We start from the raw sequence: 22549 nt of genomic DNA, 5'->3' as shown, positions 1-22549 counted from the left end.
ACACAACCCTGTGAAATCTCTGTTTGATCTCCTGAATATCATCAAAAATATCCAGCACCACCCAAGGAGTCAAGATTTTTCAACCCTTATCCAGCTCCAATTGCATCCAATGAGCATTTGATGATTGACAGATGTTATATTCTAATTCTAGGGTCAAGATTTTTCAACCCTTATCCACTCTCAAATCTCTTACCTAGTCTCTCTACTCTCCTGCTTTTCCCCCTTCGATCTGGTAGAACTGACCTCACCACCTCATGCTTTTTCATCACCTATTTGTATCAAAGGATATTAATATTACCAAAGAAATAAAGAGCATTCGAGTTAAATCCGCAACATTTTGAAAGCAGAAGAGAATCAATGGATCTGTTGAACCTTCTATTGATCATGAAAATTTGAAACTAGTACCTGGGGCTTCAATTACTCCGAGGGATTAGAAGATTTAATTTTGGGGATTAGGCGTTACGATCGTGTCACCATGAATTGAGACCCTTTATTTCAGGATGAAGCCACAAATGGGAGATTGAGGAGACATTATTTACTCAAATGTGCAAATACCTTTTAGTGGTTATTATTTACTTTTTGATAAGTTTGAAAGAGGATATACCCAATGGATTATGTGTCACAAGTCATACAGGGTAAGATCTCTAGTCGGTGATTTTTAAATGTAAAAGTCGAAGTATGGGATTTGTATCTTGAGGTTTCTTATTTATTTGATTTTGTAGGTTTCTTTTTTATACTTATGATTAACCAAAGGCTCAAAGAAATTTAGTTGATCTACAATCTGATATTTTCCTGGAGGAATTTTTTTTTCTTTTTTTTCTGGTAACCCTTCCTGGTGGATTGCACCAATAAGAAAAGTTATCTAACGGTGAATGACAGAACCAAGAATAGAATAGAAAAATTTATCAACTCCATTTCCTTATCAGAAATGGACCATCCATTTCCTTGCAAGATGTGTGACAAGTGTCACAACATTACATCAAATAGTGAAAATTCATTTACAGGTCACATTAGTCACTTGATTGATGTGACCTATAAATGGATTTCTACCATTTGATGTGATACTGGTACACTTGTCACACATCTCCAAGAAAATGGATCAAATAGACTTGATATTGATCCAACAGAACACACTATGTTAGGCTCAATAGGTGAAAGGTGATCCATTGAGCTAGCTAGCCCCACAAACCTAATAACTGGCCACACAGTAGGAAACCAAGAACCCAACGTGGCACTTGAAGAAAAGAGAAGAGTGAGAGAGAGAGAGAGAGAGAGAGAGAGGGGACGTTTAGGTTGGATTGGTGGCTAGTAGTTTCATTGGTGCTTCTAGAATTGATGTGTCCAAAAATTGATCACTCCTTAATGCTTATCTACAAAATAAGATTAGATGTGGGTTGACTCAAAGGTTGGGAAATCACCTTCGAATGTTAAGTCAATAATGAATCATCACAGAGCTCTGGCTAGTTGTAGAACTTAATTGAATAATGATAATGGAGGGAAACAATTTAGATACCTCTGATTTGCGTGATACTTTAGTTTATATAGGATTCACCTTTTATTTTCGATTGTTGGATTTGTTCATAATCTTTTTTTGTAGCCATCAAATTGTAGGGTTTTCCCCCTTTCTATATGAGTCGGTTGTAGACTTGTAGTTTCCATGTATGGCACTATCGCATACCCCGAATTTAAAGGGTGCATGTCTCTTTCTATAACCATCGGGTTCCTTCACTCTCACGTAACTTCTTGGTTTAGCTCTCGTACTAGTATCGATCGGGTTCACTGGTCCGACAGTAGTTAAACTTGGTTTGTTGTTATTTTATCCTTATCATGAGCCCCCCAGGCCAAGTGATCGAGATGAAACGACCGATTTCTTGGCTTGCTTTTTCTCGATCATGAACCCTTAAAATGATAGGTTGTAGTCCAAACGTCCTCCCGTTCTCCGATCGCCGCATTTATTGCTCTTGTCTGCGCAACGTTATGTTCATTGAGCTGCACTCGCGTTTCATAACCTACACTACCAATGCCATGAGGATACTGCCTCTCTCTCGAACTGCCTTTATCCTGCAACCGTTGATTCTTGTTTAATCTAGTTCGTTGAATGTTGCTACTTGAATCGTTGTTCATACTCGACCGTTGATCATAATTAATCTTGTTCATTCATAATTTTGCTTTTAGCCTACTTAAACTCCTTCATTTCTCAACTTCAATTTTTACTTTACCATTTCGTGAATATCGCTTGCGCTTGAAGACTTCAGCAAGTTCTTGCGATTTCCAATTTCCCAGCTCCAATCTTCAACTCGTTTAAGATAAAATGAAAAACAAGTAAGTTTCTTCTCTGTTCCACCATTTCTTTTCTTTTCGGGTTTGGAATTTCTGCATTAGTTTACTTTGGATTTTGGCCTTCCATTTTTCTCCAAAAACCCTTAGAAACCCCTTCCCTTCTTCAATGGGTAGTGGTAGAACTTTTGATGAAGACTCCATTGATCAAATGATCGATGGGGACGATTCTGCCAATCAACCTACCCCTAGCTTCACTCAAGCCGTCGGGTGATAAGAATGAGAGGATCACTGATCGTTGGTTGTCCTCCATTCGTTCAACCCCTAGGGAACAACCAGGGAATGCATATGAGGGTAGAATTACTTCTCCCTCCTCTTCCTAAAAGCATAAGGCCTCCCATCAGGCAGTTACTGGGAGTTCCCGACCATCCAAGAGGCTTGCAAATGGCCCAAGCTTCTATGTCTCCCACATTCGGCCTCCGAAGTGGATGAAATTTCCACAAACTTTTTTCTTCCTTTCTCCTATCTCCTTCGGGTTCCAACTTGAATGAGAGAATCGGCTCAAACCCTCCCAAAGAGTTTTCAATTTATGTTGATACTTTGAAAAGCGGGGTGAGATTCCCTTTCCACTCTACTCTTTTTGCTGAAATTCTCAAGCATTGGGATCTTTGTCCCAATATGCTTCTCCCGAATAGCTGAAGACATATCATAGGCTTTGTTGGGTTGTGTCTTAAGCTTTAGGTTACTCCTTTGCTTCTTCTTTCTCCCAATTCTGATCAACGGTCGAGTATGAATGACGGTTTGAGCAGCAAACTAGCAACATTCAACGAATGAAATTAAACAGGAATCAACGGTTGCAATATAAAGGCGGTTAGAGAAGAGGCCGTCATGATGGCACCTGCTCCTTAGGGCCACGTTGCGTGGGTAGCACAGGTTACGAAAAGCGAGTGTGTCTCGATGAATGTACCGTTGCGCAGATGGAAACAATAAATGCTACAATGGGAGAACAGGACGACGTTTGAACTACAACCAATCATTCTAAGGGTTCATGATCGAGAAAAAGCAAGCCAAACAATTGGTCATTTCATCCGGATCACTTGGCTTAGGAGGCTCATGATAAAGATAAAATAACAGCAAACCGGGTTTAACCACTATCAGACCAGTGAGCCCGATCGATACTGGTTCAAGACTTGAACCAAGGAGTAAAGTGAGAGTGAAGGAACCCAACGGTTATAGAAAGAGATGTGCACCCGTTAAATTCAAGGTATGCGATGGTGCCATAGATGGAAACTATAACCGACTTATATAGAAAGGGGAAATACCTTACGATCGGACGGCTACAAAGAAAGATTATAAATGAATCCAACGATTGAGAGTAAAAGGTGAATCTTGAATAAACTAAAGTATCATACAAATCAGAGGTATCTGAATCATTTCCCTCCATTATTGTTATTCAATTAAGCTCTCCAACTAGCCAGGCTCTGGTGGTGATCCATTATTGACTTAACCTTTGGAGGTGACTTCCCGACCTCTGAGTCTGTCCACATCTAATCTTGTTTTGCAGATATGGAGTTATCAATTTTTGTATGCATCAGGAACAAAGTTACTAAAGCTTGAAGAAGAAAGAAATGGCGATGAAAGAGAAAGAACAATACGGCTTTGGATCCTAGGTCCATCTCTATAAATGCTTCCTTTGTTTCTCCAAAATTCATTCGCTACTAGCATTGTGGGTTTTCAAGAAGAAGATGATGGCCAAGAAGAAGCAAAGTCTTGATTTACTATGTGTCTATCCCCAAGGTCTCTAAGGTGGGGTACACATGTTTGACTAATCAACAAATTTAACTTCATTATGAGATGATACTAAAAAGGGTCGTTCTCTAAAAGTATACATGCACCTTATTGGTCATGAGTTATATAGTGTTGATCTCAAATTGGTCAATTTTAAAAGAGTTTTTTTCTTACTAGTATATGTCTTAATTGGGGGTTGAGACCCCATTCCCCCCCCTTAGTGGACAATATCAATGCTATTTTCATCCATATCGAATATTACTTGTTATCCAATGTTAGTTTTCTCATGGTAAATTTAAAATGATGATTTTGCCCATGGTAAAATATATTGCCGAAATTTGCCATTCTGGCCATTTCGGTGAGCGAAATAAAAAAGGATTCAAAAATGATATTTTCTAAAAGTCGCTGAAAATTGCCCTTGGAGAACCAACGAATGATCGGCGAAAATTCTTAAAACTTGCCTTGGATCTCTCTCTTTTGCTTTCGATATTTGAGTTGGATGTTGGATACTTGGATTTCTCTCCCTTTTGTTCGAAAATCTCATTTAGGAGGAGTTGGTGCCTTGGTGGTGACGAAAATTGTAGAAACTAAAGGGCATAAGAGGAGGAAGCTATGCTGCCCAAGTAGATGCCATGGTCTCCCCCGCTGCCATTTTTCAGACGAAATCTTGACCTCTTTCAGCTCTTTGTTCTCTCTACCCCTCCTAAAAAGTAGAAACCCTGGAGTGAGAAGAGACGAGAATTGAAGCAATAGAGGAAAGCATGTCGATGAGTATTTTTGGAGCCAAAGCAAAGAGAAGCAAGGAAGAATGACAAAATGAAGATGCAAAAAACCATTTCATATCTCACAACTTTGATCGAGGAAGATTGAAACTAAGACGACCTTCATAGGTTCAAAGAAGAAGACTCAAGGAAGAGGACAACCTTCGTTGACAAAGATTGAGTGAGAGTTAGCAGGTTCTCTTCTTGCAAGAAAGAGCAATAATTTCGGGCAATTTTAGTCATCAAGTTTAGGGTTTGAGAAGTAGGGCTTTATAAATGAAGGCTCAAATTTTGTGCCATTTTAGGCCGAAATCTCGGCGAAATTCATTGGTTCGCCAGGTTCACCAAGGTCCAAACTAGCAATTTTTTCCAAAATGTCGCACCTTGATTTTTCCCTTATAGTGGTAATATGACCATAATGTCCTCAAACTCACACTCATTGTCGTTCCATGCTCAACCCTTAAGTGGGTTATCCTTCACCCATCTTCTTCCCAGGCCTAGCTGTAAAACGCCAACCATTGCTTCGAAGCACCGCCCTCACTTTCCTCTTTGCTTCATCTGCAAGTTGAGGCCAAAACAAAGAAAGAAGCACAAAGTAATCCTTAATGATTCTCATGTCTAACCACCCAAAGCCCTTCCTTCAATCCGGCTTTACTAAAGAAAAATTCAAATCCAAGGAAAGGCTTCAATTTACTAATTTCTTGGTAAATCTTTCAATTTTTCTTGCTGTTTCTTAGCCCAACTCATCAAATTAGCAGTTTGATGCTTCTAGATGCTACCTCTAGTGCTGGATTTTACCACACTATGAGGATACCACTCACGTGAGGGGTATCTTTCCCCTTTTCCATTTCACCTCTTGCTTTTAGTTTACTCACATCTCTGTCCTTTTCCTTAGGTTGCATTTGTTTGTTGGAAAAAAGGCGCAAGAAAGTTGTGCTTATGGGTCCTATATGTTAGTGGGGGTGGGAACAAGATAGTATAGTGTGGAAAAGTAACTATTTCTATTCCATACTTGTGTTGGCATAAGTGAATACATTTTCCCACCCCAATACTTGTTTGGTTGGATGGGATGACAAAGTATTTTGATTAAAGATATATTATTAATTTTATTTTTTTTTTTTTAAACAAAGTGTTATTAATTTTTAATGGATGAATACACTTTCCCACACACACACACACTCTCTCTCTCTTCTGTGTGTTTGTGTGTGAGTGCGCGTGCATGTGGTGGTATATGTGCTCTCTCTCTCTCGCTCTCGTGGTGGTTTCTCTGTCTCTCTCTCTCTCTCTCTCTTTGTGCCGTTGCTACTTGTCACATCCACCCAGCCGGTACCCTATCTAGCATACCTGAGTGTGTGATCCACAGCCGCAAAGATCAAGTATCGAGGAAATCATCCTCCCACATAAGCAATAACATAATCATGAACGGATAAAATCAAGTGTAATATTATAAATAAAAGATCCAAACAAGGAAATGAATAACAGTATAATCGGAGTGCGGAAAAATGATACCAGATATAAACATAAAAAATGAGTAGAGTGAGGCGGAATCTCACTCCACAATTACAACGGAAATGTAGCACGTAAGTCTAAAAGAATACAAATGTTCTCAAAAGAAAGATAAGGGAATGGAACTCAAACTAAACTAAGAGTCTTCTACTCTATAGATAACGTCTTCAAAATAGTGGACTTCATCAATCCAACTAAAACGTTCCCACTCCACATTTAGAGCGGGTGAACAGTAGTGACTTTGATGGGTTCAATCAAGGCTATGGGCCTAGTGGGAGAAGGTCATCTAGAGTTCAACTTGATCAGGAAAGGAAGAAGGAAGTCCCATGGACAGAAGAACATAGGTAATCTCATTCATTCTACTGAGTAATTTTCTGATTAAGTTGTTGGTGCTGAAACTTCCACTTCATGTTTGTTGATTCTGTTCTACTCCATAAGAGTTTTCAGTTCTAGTTAAACAATGTCGTCTTCGTTAATTTTGGAGTACTCTTTTCATCCCATGGCTTTCTTTGGTTAGAAATTTTGTTCCCCAATTTGTTACATTTTCATTGATCTTTTATGAGTTGCCAACTATTCATTCATGGCCGGCCATTGACTGTTGCAAAATGATTGTTCAAGAAGAGGAAACGCTGAGAATAAAAGTAAAACCTGGATGGAAGAAAGGCACAAAGATTACATTTGAAGGAATAGGAGATGAAAAACCAGGATTTCTATCTGCAGATGTCATCTTCTTGATTGCAAAGAAACCCCATCGAATATTCAAGAGAGAAGAAAATGAGTTGGTCTTGGCAATAGAGCTTCCATTAGTAAAGGCCCTCACTAGTTGCACCCTCTCTATTCCTCTCTTAGGTGGTGGCGAGATGCAGTTGACACTTGATGAGATGGTGCATCTTGGTTACATAAAAACAATTTTAGGCCAAGGCATGCCTGATGCAAAACTTGGAAAAAGAGGAGATCTGGGACTCAAATTCTGCATTACTTTCCCAACACGGTTGAGCGATGACCAATGCTCTAAAGTTGTTGATGTTCTTCAAGATTGCAATTGAAATCAAAGTTATTTACCTCAACATTTCTCTCAAGAAATTTTCTCTTGGCATTAACTAATTTCACTTCCAATACTCAAATCCTTGTAAAATCCTATACTCCATATACCATGTAAAGTTAAAAGCTTAATATAGTCATCCATATAATTACAACACCCAGCATTTCCAGAAGCCGTGGCCTGGTTCTGGTATCATGTTTAGACCATATGAAGGCTGTAAAAATAACTAAATGGAACAACTACTCTGTTTTGTTCACAAGCATTCATACCACCAACTCCAGAACTTGAACTCTGTTTTGTTCACAAGTATTCATACCACCAGCTCCAGAACTTGAACTGTGTTTTGTTCACAAAAGGCCAGAAGGGCCAACCAACTGAATAATCTAGTTGGTTAACCAAGGCAAGTCTGTCCAATTTGCAGGTAATGTTGAGAACAGTAAAGAAAACCATTCTTTATCCATAAATTAACTCTGGATAAAACTTTTCCCACTCAAGTGGGTATAACTTCCAGAATACCAAGGTCTCCCAACTCCCTTTGCTTGCCTTTGGTCAATTTTGCATTCTTGGACAAAAAAGAGATATTATTTTGATGGGACCAAAAACATGCACTAAGCAACAGCCTCTGGCTCTATGTGGTTGGTGGCCTTCTAGTATGAAGAAGACAGATCTGTGCCATGAACAAAAATAGCAAGCAAGTTTCGGAAGTGATACAAACAAGTAGAGCAAAAGGCCACCATATTCAAGTAAGCATCTGGGCAGGACAAATAATAGAACGAACGAATGAAAAGAGTTGAGTTCCATTAATGTGCTCCAGTCCATCTTTCCTCAGGCACCAGGTCCGACCATATGGTAATTTAAAATATTCATCTTGGACAACCAATTGATGCTGGTGCTCCCAGAATTGAACTCTTTAATTTACCCAACATTTGATTAAGAATCCCTCAAAACACAAACCAATTTTCACCAAGTGAACATTGACAAACTAAACACCAAGATCAAATGTTTTACAAACAATAAACATCATATCTTCGTATTTATTGGAACAAATTGACACAACTTACAAACGAGTTGGTAAACCATACGAGTAATACAAAAAACATGATGCAAATTTACATGATCAATCAAATCCTAGGCCATCCGATGGAAGAGCAAATGACTCCACTTATATGCGCAGGATTGAAGCAAGGTCCATCAAATTGGCCCATGGTTGCTATCTCGCTCATTGCATTGATCAATAGCTGATCAAATTGGTATACACTGTTGGATGAGTAAAAGGTTGTTTTAGAGCAATCGTTATCGAAGTTAAGTGGGTCTGTGCAGTTGCTGAATTCGACCAGGAAAGTCAGAGCAAAGCAGAAGTAAAGGAAAAACAATGTAGCTGCTGGTTGCCCAGTTTCACGTGGTTCCATTGTTTCTTCAGTTCTCCATTAGTTTTCGGGTAGTCATTATACAAGCGTCTAGTACAGGGGATGTTTGACCCAGTTTAAAGGTTTTGGCAGTCTCAATCATCACTGGACGAACCATCGTGCCTACACGGCTACACCAATCTCACCTCATTTGATCTTCTGTGTTCCCAATTTTCTGTTTGGCAAAAACCTTCTGAGTTTCATTTTGAATTTAACAAGTATACTTCAGTCTAAAGAAGTGTTGACAATCAGAGAAACGCAAATTAGGGGAAAAGAAATTAAACTAGCAAAGCGAAACCTGAAGGAACCTAGCTGGAAGGTGATTCATCTAAGTAGAATTCCAAGAACATGGAATCTACATAATTGAATGCTCTAGTATTGAAGAAACTTCCGCCTTTCAAAGATTCATTTTATTCCCTCGCACATGCAAATAATAAGAAACAACTGTCAACTATTATATGTCAACAGAAGTACATGTGAAGCGTACGTTCAAGTAGTGGAATGCATACCTTTCAAACTATGCTTTTTTTTAATGTAAGTTTGACAACTCTAACACAATTCAATGGATGGAATTCTTGTTGACAGAGCTAATTAGACATGTCATCAAACCCTTATGGTGAAGGCAGCAAAGATATTTGGAGTGAATAAGAGGGCAGGACAGAGCAAGGGTTGCAGGAGAAGGGGCAATGCAGGGGGTGGGGGCGAGGGACATCAGAGTAGAAGCAGAATAGACACAAGATGCAGAGGACAGGAATCATGGGAGAGGGTCCGAGGCTTAATTTAGGGATTTTCACATATCATAGGAGTAAAGAAATTTGGGCAATTGTAAGGCAAGCATAAATGAGTAGTAGTAATTTATACAAATTCTATTGCAAGTGAAAAGTGATGAAATACAAAACATTATGGTACAACAACATTAGCATAATGACAACAGCAGGGACACCCCATAGAAGGTCGGTCAAATAGGTGGTTCGCAGATATGCTGACTGCAAGTAAACTATTTCCTGAATAAGCTCATCAAGGAGAAATTTATAGCGCTATTTTGCCCCTCCATCAATTGCTGCCATTAATGGATTATTTCCATTCAAGGCATAACTAACTATTGCACAAACCCAACCAGCCGATAACTGGAAGATACTTATTCTTGAATTACCTATGATCCACTCTATTTATCGGGGCTCTAACTCCGTGATTGATGCTTCATTGAAAGACATTGGAATTGACGTGCTTTTATATTGATCTGATTCGGTGTCCTGCATACTTTTCCCTTCTACAAGCTTGCTTGATTCCATTCTGCTTCGCACAAAAAATGCTGGTTGTGAGGGTACTGAAAGAGTAACTGATCCACTGCTCAACATAAGGACTATATTCGCCATAGTGGGTCTGTCAGCTACATCTTCCTGAACACACAACAAACCCATTTGAATGCATCTCATCACTTCAGTTTTTGAACAGTTTTCCCTAATGATTGGATCAACCATATCAAAGGTTGTCCCTGCATTCCAATGTTTCCATGCCTGCAACAATTGATCCACATAAGTCATTAGCAACCTCTGGTATTAGGCAAAGTAGATAGTAGCAAAATATAGTAATAAGGAAAAAGACTTACATAGCTTATAAGGTCCTCAGCAAAGTCAGACTGATAGAAACTGCTGTTCTTCTTTCCAGTTACAATCTCTAGAACTAATACACCAAAGCTGAATACATCCGACTTGACAGAGAATTGCCCATGCATCGCATACTCCGGGGCCATGTAACCACTGTGAGCAATTATTATTAGAAAATTTAACAACTAATGGTAACTATACAGACTCCATCACATTTCTCGTTGATTAAGTTTTAGTGGATGGTATGAGTAGCTTTAAACCCAACAGAAAGTCTACTCTTCCAAAGGGTGGGAAGGAAAGAAAATTCACTCACCTATATTGTCAAAACCCATTTCAGGTTGGCTAATCCTAATCAAGAATACATTTTCATGTTGAGCATTTCCAGATGAGATTCCATCTTCAAGAAAAACCATATCTTTATTCTTCAGCTAATTCAGGTCAGGTTTTTTCACCAAACCAACCTAATACCATATCTATTCCCTTTAGCTCTCTGCTTTTATGAAAGAAGATAATAAAGGTTGTAGATTTTCCTCATCAACCATGGAAGAGCCTACAAATACTAACCAACCCACGTATTCTAGAGAAAAACCAACTATTTAAGAACTTGACAAAGATAAATGCATCAAGATGTTTCTTTTTTTATATTTATCAGAACTATGATATGAGAAGAAATATGGTTCTGAATCTTACTAAGTCCCAACAATTCTGTTTGTATTCGCTTGACTTTGGTCCACACCAAATATTCTTGCCATCCCAAAGTCTGAGATCTTGGGATTCATTTCCTTGTCTAGCAAAACATTGCTGGGTTTGAGATCCCTGTGAATAATTCGAAGGCGGGAATCTTCATGAAGATATAGAAGCCCTCGAGCAATCCCTTCTATGATCTTGTAGCGTCTTTGCCAATCAAGCAGCATGCATTTCTCAGGATCTGTGGTCATCCAAATAAAAGATAGAATCAGGATGTAGGATTACACCAAATGGACAGATCATTTATCCAAACAGGTTGGGGCATGGACAAATGATGATGAAGTGCCATAAGTTTTCATTTCCCATTGTACTTCCATTTGCATAAACTAGAATGCATAATTCATGACAGTCCACATAACATGTGAGAAAACAACTCCTAAAACAAAAAAGACACGGCAAGAACATTCAGCCAAAAAAAAGAAGGGGAGAGATGTGGGCGTCAAACGAACCAAATAGGAAGTGATCAAGGCTTTTGTTGGGTACAAACTCATAGATAAGTATCTTTTCTTCTCCATCCAAACAATATCCCAATAGCCTAACAAGATTGCGGTGTTGCAGCTTTGCAACTAACACAACTTCATTCTTAAATTCTTCTCCACCTTGCCCTGAGTTTTTGGCAAGCCTTTTGACAGCGATTTCTTGTCCATTTGAAAGTTTACCCTGATGACACAATGCAAGCAATTGGTAAGCTTCTATGTCTTCGCAATCAAATGAAAACTACTGTAAATAACTACTTTCTTCCAGTGAAAAAACTACTTTCAATTACTTCAGATGCATTTCCAGTCAAAACTTCTACCTCTGGCAAGATGAAATTTGAAAAATACAAGAATTTGTTACATGTCTGTAACTTCCGATCTTACCCCGTAAACAGAACCAAAACCTCCTTCACCAATTTTATTGGCCTCGGAGAAGTTGTTTGTGGCTGCATGGACCGTACTTAACTCAAATTGCAATGCCGCTGCACTTTTAATTGCATTTCCGTCTGGCACAGCCACAAGGGAAGAAAAGTTAAACACTGATATTTGCCAAGGATGACTGAGTAAACAACACCCCAACAGGATTAATATATTCAAGAAGACTAGGGACCACTGCTTCTTTAGCCAGCTGAGGTACAAGATGCAAGATCACTTTCAGATCTTACTTGTAGAAATCTATGGCTCCAACACCAAGATTGAATTCTCCATGTCATCAAATTCAATGAGCCAAGACTCAACTTTGAATGATCAAATCTAGTGCTTTAGAGTATATATATAACAAAAAAAACAAAAAATAAAAACCTACCAATGTCCTTTGATGATGGTTGCTTCTTTTTCTTCCGGATCAGCAAACAGAAAGCACAGAAAAGAACCAGTCCTGCTGCTGCGATTGGCACAAAAATGGCGACAAATTTTCTAGACGAGCGCTTCCCTGTATAAAGAATTGATCAAAAATTAATATTCCCAGACGTGACTCGACATGATAAATTTCCAATTTTTCCTTCCTATCTGATACTAGATCATGGCATCTTAAGATCGTCAGTACTGCTAACGCTAAAATAAAGTAAATCTCAAGCTTGGAATTAGAAAAATCATTCCTTCAACGTGAACTTCGAACATAGTTTTCGCAAGCAAATTTAAATTGGCTGATGGAAATTCCGTAAGAAACAGAGTAGAAGTTCCTTGTTGTTCAAATTCATCATATAATCGGAATTTAAAACTCAGTAGCTCACCAGGACTGGAAGTTCCGTTATTCGGAGGAGATGGCAGAGACGAAATAGTTGGCGAGGGAGCCGGTGCTGAAGCTGAGAGTCCATAGAAACGGTACACCTCAAACCTAACAATACAACTCGGATTGAAAACCCTTCCTCCTTGCTTGCTACTACAGCAAGTGGGGAGCAAATTCTTGACATAGTCAAGGCAACTCGAACACTGATTCCCTGATAAATCAGGGCTACACTGAGCCAGAGTATACAGAGTCTGGACTTGCGTAAAAGTAGCATCTTCAGTGGCGAATCGAGTAGAATTTCTGACTGCTTTAGTTGAAACTTGGCCCGTGGTGTTGGTTACGAGCTGGTTAAACCGAGTTGGATCAGTGATGCTCTGTGTATTCGACATCATCACGGTAGAGGAAGTGGTGACATTGGAGAAGATGGAGGTGTTGGAGTAACGCAACGTACACTCGTCGTACCAAATCACTGCAACTGTTCCGTTAGGGCAGCGCGTGATTATATCTTTAACGGCGAAATTGACACAATCACGGCAGACATCGGGGGTTACGTCGCCTCTGCAATAGTAGAGACCGTAAACCGTGTTAGGACTCCGGCCGACGGTGGCGTTGTGATAAGTGTTGTTGTTGTTGCTGTTGGATTTGGAGGTGGCGTTGGAAGAGAGAGAAGATAGAAGGATGTTTAGATTGGATTGGTAGCTAGGGCTAACAGTTGTGTTGGGGCAAATGTTGTAGAGGTAAGTAGGGTCGGTGCAGGTAGTGAAGCTGAACAAGCAAGAGAGAACAACGAGGGAGAAGAACAAGACACCTCTGACTCTTCGGTTCATCTCTGCAAGTGGTTTCATCGTTTCTCCAAAATCTTCCCCACCTCGACCATTCGTTCTATGAATTTCGGGGCTTAGAAAGAAGAAGAAGATGATGGCGGAGAAGAAGCAAAGTCTTCGCCAAACATGCTCGAGTCTCTCAGGTAGGGTCCCAACTGACCTGAAAGCCTTACTGATAGTTCAGTTTTGACTCTTCCGTTTGAACAGTCAACATATGCTATCTTGAAAAAAATCAATTACAATACCCGCAAAACTGAATCCACGTGTATTATAATTTTTTGGTATAAAGGTTTTTTTTTTTTTTTTATTTTTTATTAATACTGAGACTTCAAGATGTATTGGTTTTACACTTTTACCACTAGAACAGTCCTATTTTGACTTTTAATTACTTGAGAAAAAAATTCATGTGGGTTGTTTTTTTTTTTATTTTTATTTTTTATTTATTTATGATAACCAAATGTGCATCGTGTCGGTGAGTTTTACATGGTGGTGTTGTGGTGTTGTGGTACCCATTATAAGATACAGACATAGATTTGGTGAAATCACAATCATTCAAAATATGGTTCAATTTATCTTAGAGAAAATCGATTTTGTTTTTTCATGTTGGTTAGATGCACATGTGGTGTTTCAAACATTTGAGATTTAATAAAGTTCTATAAAATGCATTCAACAATTAAGACCATAAATACTCAGTTTCTTGCATTGGACAGTTGTGTGCTCTTTGACTTGAGCATGAGTCATACCGGCTTCTGTGGACTATACTAGGCCTCCGGTAGGGCTCCGCTGACGGGGCCAGTGTTTGTGTTGGTAGTGTCAAGGCTAATGTGTTAGCCAAAATCGATAATATAATATAGGGGAATCAAAGAATTAAGAGAAGATCCGAAAAGATAGAACGCGGTAAGGACCGTGCGCTTTCCTTAACTCGTCCCTCCCGTGTGCTTGGGTTCCCGTCCTCCCAGATCCGCCCGTGTCTTGCACGTATTCGCCCCTTGCTGGCCTTCCTTCTATCCCCCGTTCAACACGGCCCTCGGCCCTCACAACTCACACGTTTTGCTCTTTCCCTTGCTTCTTCTTATCTGACACACACCCCCCTCTTCACCGGGGGTCCCTTTTTGGGTACTATGTCTCTTTCTAGCTTGGATGGCCTAGTCTTATTCCCCCTTTGTTGTTATGGTGGCTTTATTAATCCGCTAGCGGGTTTCTTGGAATCACGTCCCCCCCTCCTTTTCTTGGTGGGTTTGTTGTTGGTGGTCTCTACCTCCATTCATGTTCTCCTTGGGGTGCCCCTGTCCTGGTTTCCCCCTTCTTCTGCCTCTCCTTTCTGTCCCTGTCCTTTGGTATTCTGCCTTTTTCCCCTCTCCATTGTGTTTTTTCCATTCCTCTGCTCAGAGCATTTCCAACATAATGCTTGCATAGTCACACTTGATAAAAAGTCCGAACATTGCGTAGCGGCAGCCGCTATTGCATCCCCTCTTTTTTCATTAAAATAAATAAATAATAATAAATTAAGACCACAAATACTACCACATTAAACGCATTATTAAGTACGATCCATGCCAAAAACTAATGATGTTAACCAAAAATATTTATCTCGATGTAAGTAAAAAATTTGAATTCAAGTCTATTAGTATTTTTAAGTGAGTGTTCAACTAGAGTACGTATCAATCACTTAAAAAACTCATTTGAGTATTAAAAATAGAAAAAACAAACAAAACATAAAACTATAGTACGTCCAATGGGTTATGCAATTTAAAAGATTCCTAAAAGAAAAATGATTATGTGATCAAAATGGTCCTAAGTCATATAGGGTTGGTGATTCTAAATGCAAAAGTAAAGTATGGAATTTTTAATTTCAAAAAGAAGTGTGTTACTTGTATCTTTGAGTCCCTGAAAAAAATGATTATGTGATTCAAATGTTCCAAAGTCATATAGGGTTGGTGATTTCAAATGCAAAAGTAATGTATGGAATTTTTAATTTCAAAAGAAAGACGTGGGTTATTTGTATCATCGAGTCCCTTCAACTTTTGATTAATTATTTAATACAATATTTATTTGATTTTTGAGTATTTTTTTTCGTAAGAACAAGAGGAGATGATGCAGTGTAGCAACCTTGCACCCTCTATTATGCAATGTTCAAACTTTTGAGTTTGAGCTATACAAACATTAGTCATGTGAATTACTAGTGCACGCACAGGCTCCCATCGCACCCATCAAATCCTGATAGCAATAATCATACGTCCAAGTCAAAAAATACATGTACAACTACCCAATGCAAGAAATAAATGAACAAATGAAATTCTTCGTCATATTCTTAATACATTTTTTCCTCTTTTTGAATAATATGAACATGACATGTCTCGTAGTATATTCCGATTTTCGATTACCTAGGGATATGTCATGTTCATATTATTGGAGAAGGGAAAAAATTATATATATCAAATGCTTTAAAGAATCGATGAAAAAATTAAAATCAAAGAAATATGATTTAGTTGGCTCGCAGATATATGACCGCAAGTAAACGGATTTTTGTTCGCGCCTGTGCGGATATCCTCCGCACAGGCACACTATTATGACACCTGGCGCTTAAAATAATAAGTGGTTGGATGAACGGGTAGTTTAGTAATTAGATTTATTAAATCCACAAGTTTCTTGGAATTACAAAAACTAACCCTGATAAATTAAAATTTACACAAAATAAGACTGCTAAGGAACCCTAACCCTAAATTACTTAGTTTTCTCGTTTCCGGTGAACAGGTTCATCCTCTTCGTATCTGGTTGCCTCCTCTGTTAAATGACACTTCATGAAAATCGAGGTTCCTTTTATTTTCTTCATCAACTTCAAGAGGTGATAATCAATCTCCTCAGAGGGAGAAAAGATCAGAGGGAAGAAAAGAGAAAAATAACAGAGTTTCTACAAAAACAATGAGTTTTACAGAACTTTTCTTCATTTTGGCGTAAAATAACAGATTTTCTACAAAAACTATGAGTTTTACAGAACTTTTCTTCATTTTGGTGTTATTGTCCGAGCCGGAGTTTTTACAAAAGCTACAACTCAAACCAATCACTGGATAATTTAAATTGGAGTGATTAGCCTCCATGAGTCCACTCAAATCTGCCAAGAACATGAACACGAACAAGAAGAGCAATAACATGTTATAAATTTTTTCCCAAATTTGCTCTACAAAGTCCAAAACATAAATTAAATAGGACGTGCAATTACATCGGTTGTGAAGATTTGAATCAAATAATGATTATTGGATAATCAACCTCCTTAATCGAAGAACAGTAGCAATTTTGTTAAAGACTAACTGGATATGCGGAGAAACTCTGTTTAATTAGTATTTCGTCGCAACAATGAAAAGATTCAAAGGTTCTTGCAGGTGGAATATAAATCGTCGAAGGCACCGCAGAGAAGGCCACTGCAAAAAATACCTGAAGCATCTAAGGCAATCAGAACAGAGAGGATAGTCACCGAAGATGACGAAACCAAGGAATACGTTTAGGGCTTCTTACGGCCCACTTTTTGTAAATTTCGATTCAATAAGGATTCGTTTTTGTAATTTTAAGAAAAATTTAAACTTAATAAATCTAATTACCAAACTACCCGTTCATCCAACCACTTATTTTTTTAAGCGTTAGGCGTCATAATAGTGTGCCTGCGCGGAGGATATCCGCACAGGCGCGAACAAAAATCCCAAGTAAACTACTTCCTGAATTGCTGCCATTAATGGATTACTTCAATTACTTATTCTTGAATTACCTTTGATCCACTCTAATTATCGGGGCTCTAACTCCGTGATTGATGCTTCATTAAAAGACTCTGGTATTGAGGTGCTTTTATTCTGATCTGATTTGGTGTCTTGCGTGCCTTTCCCTTCTTTAAGCTTGCCTGATTTCATTCTGCTTTGCACAAAAAATGCTGGTTGCAGAGGGTACTGAAAGGGTAACTGAAACGCTGCTCAACATGAGGACTATAATTTCCATGGTGGGTTTGTCAGCTACATCTTCTTGAACACACAATAAACCCATTTGAATGCATCTCATCACTTCAGTATTTGAACAGTTTTCTCTAATGATTGGATCAATCATATCAAAGTTTGTCCCTGCATTCCAATGTTTCCATGCCTGCAACAATTATCCATATGAGTCATTAGCAACCTCTATTATAATAAGGAAAAAGACTTACATAGCTTGTAAGGTTCTCAGCAAAATCTCACTGATAGAAACTGCTGTTCTTCTTTCCAGTTACAATCTCTCTATAACTAATACACCAAAGCTGAATACATCTGACTTGACAGAAAATTGCCCATGCATCGCATACTCCAAAGGGTGGGAAGGAAAGGATCAAAGGAACACTAACCTATGTTGTCGAAACTCATTTCACGTTGGCTACTGCTAATCAAGAATAAATTTTCATGTTGAGAATTTCCAGATGGGATCAACCATCTTCACTAAAAACCATATCGCTTATTCTTCAGCTAATTCAGGTTTGGTTTTTTCCATCAAACCTACGTAATACCACATCTATTCCCTTTAGCGATCTGCTTTTATTGAAAGAAGATAATAAGGGTTGTTCTTACCAAAAAACGATAATAAGGGTTGTAGATTCTTACTCACCAACCATGGAAGAGCCTACGAATACTTACCCATATATTCTAGGGAAGAACCAATTATTTAAGAACTTGATAAATGTACATACATCTTGATCCGTGGTGGTGGTGATTTTTTTAATTTATTTGTAATTAATATTTTCTCTTTATACTGTAGGTTATTATTACTTTATCTCTTATATATATACTTTTTGAAATTACTAATTCAACCTTCAACTTTGTCTGTAATTACTATTGTCTCCCTACCATTGAACTCCGTGAATTACATGATGACATGACATATTTTATTTGTTTAAAAAACTCAAATCAACCTATGGTTTTATATTACTTAATGACACTTTATATTAAATTGGAATAATTACTGTTGTCTCCCTTAGTTTGATTTTATTACTAATAAAATCCTTTTCTTTATGAAATTACTTGCGCCCTCCTTTCTTATAACGATGTTAAGTAGCCATTAAGTTTGAATATATAATGTCTAATCTGACCTACATTAAAATTAAGAAATCAAAAGAAAATGCTACTCCATTTATAAAAACTAGATTAAATGTCAATTTTACCCTAAACTTCATTTATTTTAAATTAAAAAAATGGACAAAATCCAAATCCGATTTGATTTCCCACCTTCACTAAACTTCATTTATTTTGAATTAAAAAAATGGGCAAAATCCAAGATTTGGTTTCCCACCTTCACTAAACTTCATTTATCTTGAATTAAAGAAATGAACAAAATCCAAATCCAATTTGGTTTCCCACCATCACTTAACTTCATTTATTTTGAAAATATTTTAGGTGATAATCAATTTCCAATTTGAGTTGAATTCGATTTTTCTTTCTCTTCGATTTCTATTTGAGTTTTATTCAATCATTATTTCTTTATTTGGTGGTTTTTTTTTTTTTCTTTCTTCCTTTTGAGAATAAAATAGATTATAGTTACTTTTTTCTCCACAGTTAATTAAGGGTAGTACTGTAACTTGACAAATGGGTAAATAAATAAAGAGATAAGTATAAGGATATTTTGGGGGTTTTTGATAAAATATAAAGATGCCACATCATCAGTAAATTAACAGAACTTAACGGTAGGGGGCAATAGTAATTGTAGATAAAGTTAAAGGTTGAATTAATAATTTTGAAAAGTACAGGGGATACAATAGTAATAAAATCAAAGTATAGGGGGCCAATAATAATTATCCCTATTAAATTACATACTATCTTCAGTACTTAAGGAAAACTTAACCCTAGTTAAACAATCTTCTTTCTATTCAAAAGAAAGAAAGAAAAAAAAAAAAGAAATTAATTAAAATTTATATATATAATTTTAAATTTGGTAATAAAAAAAATAGTAATTCCTAATTTTTGTGTTATTTTTAATTTTATTATTTATTTTTCAGTTTAATGTTATCAATTTTAAAAAGTTTCTACTTCCAATAGATTGTTATTTATTTATTGTCTAAATTGACGTTAATAATTTTAAGAAATTCTTATTATCAATAGAGTTTTTTTTTTTTTTAATATCCAAAATGATTAATATACATGTGTAAAATTATTTCATATGATTTTTTTTCTAAATGAGGATAATATTATATTTGGTATTCTAGGAAAAATAGACATTAAACATTAATGGCCGATTAACACTATTAGAACTAAGGGGGCGACAATAATTTCATAAAGAGCAGTGTTCTTTTAGTAATAAAGCTATATTACAAAGGGGCAACAATAATTATTCTTTTTTTTTTTCTTTCGTTTTTTTAAAAACCATAACTATGAGAGGAACTAAGGTTCTGAAACTTACTAAGTCCCAACAATTTTGTTTGTATTCGCTTGACTTTGGTCCACACCAACTATTCTTGCCATCCTAAAGTCTAAGATCTTGAGATTCATTTCCTTGTCTAACAAAACATTGCTGGGTTTGAGATCCCTATGAATAATTCGAAGGCGGAAATCTTCATGAAGATATAGAAGCCCTTGAGCAATCCCTTCTATGATCATGTAGCATCTTTGCCAATCTAGTAGCTTGTATTTCCCAGTATCTGTGATCATCCAAATAAAAGATAGAATCAAGATTTAGAATTACACCTGTTGATGCAGAATTTGGTCCCTCCTGATCGAACGCTCGAACCTGCAAATACGTGCTCGACCGGTGTGGTCGAGTTTCGTCTCCGACGAACAAGTTAGTTCAAACAAACAAAGGAAGCCAGCTCAATCTCTCAAAGTATTCAATAACTCAAGAGTGCATACCTGATAATGATGAGTATGTGAGTATTTATAGATCTTAGGAGAGGTTACCTTAACTATGCAGTAATGGAGTTCGAATAGAACTCTGTCATTGTTGCTAGCTTCCTGAGGAGAGGAATCTTATCCGCCAAGACAGTATTACTTGGATTGTAGTTGTAGAGTCCGATCTGGATTCTAAGACTAACCCGACTTGATCGCAATCCTTATCCCTATCTTTAAGGAGGTTGGATATGATTTAAATTGTATACCTTGTTTAGTGCCTTCTTTTTATTCATGGTCCGGCCAAGGTTTGATCGGTCCAGTTCTTCCTTGGTCGACCCAGACAGGTCTATTATAAAATATCCATAACAACACCAATGGCCAAATGATTCATCCTAACAAGTTGGTGCATAGACAAACTATGATGAAGTGCCATAAGTTTCCATTCCCCATTGTACTTACATAAACTAGAATGTATAATGCCATTATTCGTTTTCGCATACTACTGATGATGGTTGATTCACTCATTATTTAAACATGTTAAACTTTAGTTGGTCATGACATTCTAACCATGACCAGAGGAATAACTGAGAGCATTGCATGTTATGACTTGAAAGTCGATGCTTGAGAGATGGCTCTCCAAGATACCTTACCATATACCTTCCTTAAGTAGGTTTTCCTTTACAATCCAAAATTGTATAATTATGTATTTGTTATAAATAGTATTGATTGTGGATATCCATTACCCCAAAATAGACAATACTTCCAATTGAAGATCTCAATTATCTCAGCATACAATCTTGGTGATTCACATTCCCATCTTAATTGAAGATCACAGTGATCGCAACACACAATGTTGGCAGTCAATATTTTCATTCTATGCACTTTCTATCTTAAACGATAATCTATCATTCCATATGAAGATCATTTTATTGTGTGTGAGAATCATATATTGTATTTCTTTGTAGACTCTGATATTACTATATTAGAGAAGATGTTAGTTCCATTATAAATATATAATGACTAACTCAATAGAATAGTCGAATTATCTTGTCTTTTTTTTTTTGTATTCAATATTTCTTTATTTTATAACAGTATTTTCTTTTGCTTTATTGTATTTTAGAATTTTATTTTGTGTTTAGATGGTTTTTTTCCCCTAACGCTAAAATATTTCGATCACGCCTTTATAAAATCAAAGATACGAGCACCATCAGAAAGTGTACGATTGGTCTAGGAAAACCAAACAAAAATGGCTTTGCGTAACACAATCCAAAAGAATATTAGTTATTGTTATGTTTTGACCTGAATTTTCCATTTCATAAACTAGAATGTATAATTTTCTAAAAAAAAATGAGTTCTTCAACAAGCTAAAGATCATATGATCAAAATACATTAAAAAAAAAAAAAAAAAAAAACTAAACTTAAACTAAAGCTTAGCAAACAAATTAAAGAACATGAGCAGACTCTTAACAAGTTAAAACATTGACTTCAGAATACTTCTAGAAGTTGTAGGACGTATACAACTTTAGAACCATCACAGTTCTTTCAAAATTTTAGAGAAGGGATCATAGGAGAGATCTGAAACATGATTCAATCACAAAAAAACGATAATGGGCCCATAAACCTACAAACCTTATCACAACCACACACCATGCCACTTCCAGAAGATGTTGAATTTGAAGTGACAAGAAAAAGAAAGAAAAAAAAGGGGGGGGGGGAAAGACAAGGAGAAAAATCTCATTGATATGTAGATTTTAATCATATGGTGATTTCCTTATCATCCATTTCACACCCAAATGACGTTAAACTTAGAGATGATTTTTATGGACATTGACAAAACCACAAGGATTTTGGCACAACCTATAAAAGACCACATGGTTCATAGGACAACCATGTAAAGCTACATAATTGTCATCAACCCTTGATCCAGACTATAACAGGATCCATGCTAGTATCAAGAACGTAAAATATTGGGTAAATAAACCAAGCTAGTATAAATTTAGATTAACCGAGATAACAGGTTATAAAAAATGGTGTCTCTCTCACTTGAACATATTAAGGGT

At 37.1% G+C, this 22549-nt stretch overlaps 1 protein-coding gene across 2 annotated transcripts in view; it reads right to left on the bottom strand.

Moving 5' to 3' along the window:
- The window catches only part of LOC149004353 (cysteine-rich receptor-like protein kinase 10), a 49474-nt gene extending 35642 nt beyond the window's left edge, over positions 1-13832 (bottom strand). The window contains exons 1-7 of one of the 2 annotated variants that reach the window (XM_089167977.1): positions 12843-13829; positions 12416-12541; positions 11995-12116; positions 11584-11794; positions 11078-11315; positions 10390-10540; positions 9589-10297 (exon numbers count right to left, since the gene is read on the bottom strand). In XM_089167977.1, the coding sequence (XP_089024103.1) occupies positions 9950-10297; positions 10390-10540; positions 11078-11315; positions 11584-11794; positions 11995-12116; positions 12416-12541; positions 12843-13683 (2037 nt within the window). In that variant the 5' untranslated portion in view covers positions 13684-13829 and the 3' untranslated portion in view covers positions 9589-9949. Of the gene's footprint in view, positions 1-9588; positions 10298-10389; positions 10541-11077; positions 11316-11583; positions 11795-11994; positions 12117-12415; positions 12542-12842 lie in introns of those variants that run through there. The other variant, XM_089167979.1, reaches the window with a different exon arrangement.
- Positions 13833-22549: the final 8717 nt, after the last annotated feature.

Source organism: Hakea prostrata, chromosome 9 (assembly GCF_041222555.1).
Source record: "Hakea prostrata isolate BN-2017 chromosome 9, UWA_Hpros_2, whole genome shotgun sequence".
NCBI lineage: Eukaryota > Viridiplantae > Streptophyta > Magnoliopsida > Proteales > Proteaceae > Hakea > Hakea prostrata.
This window is presented reverse-complemented; position numbering and strand designations above follow the sequence as displayed.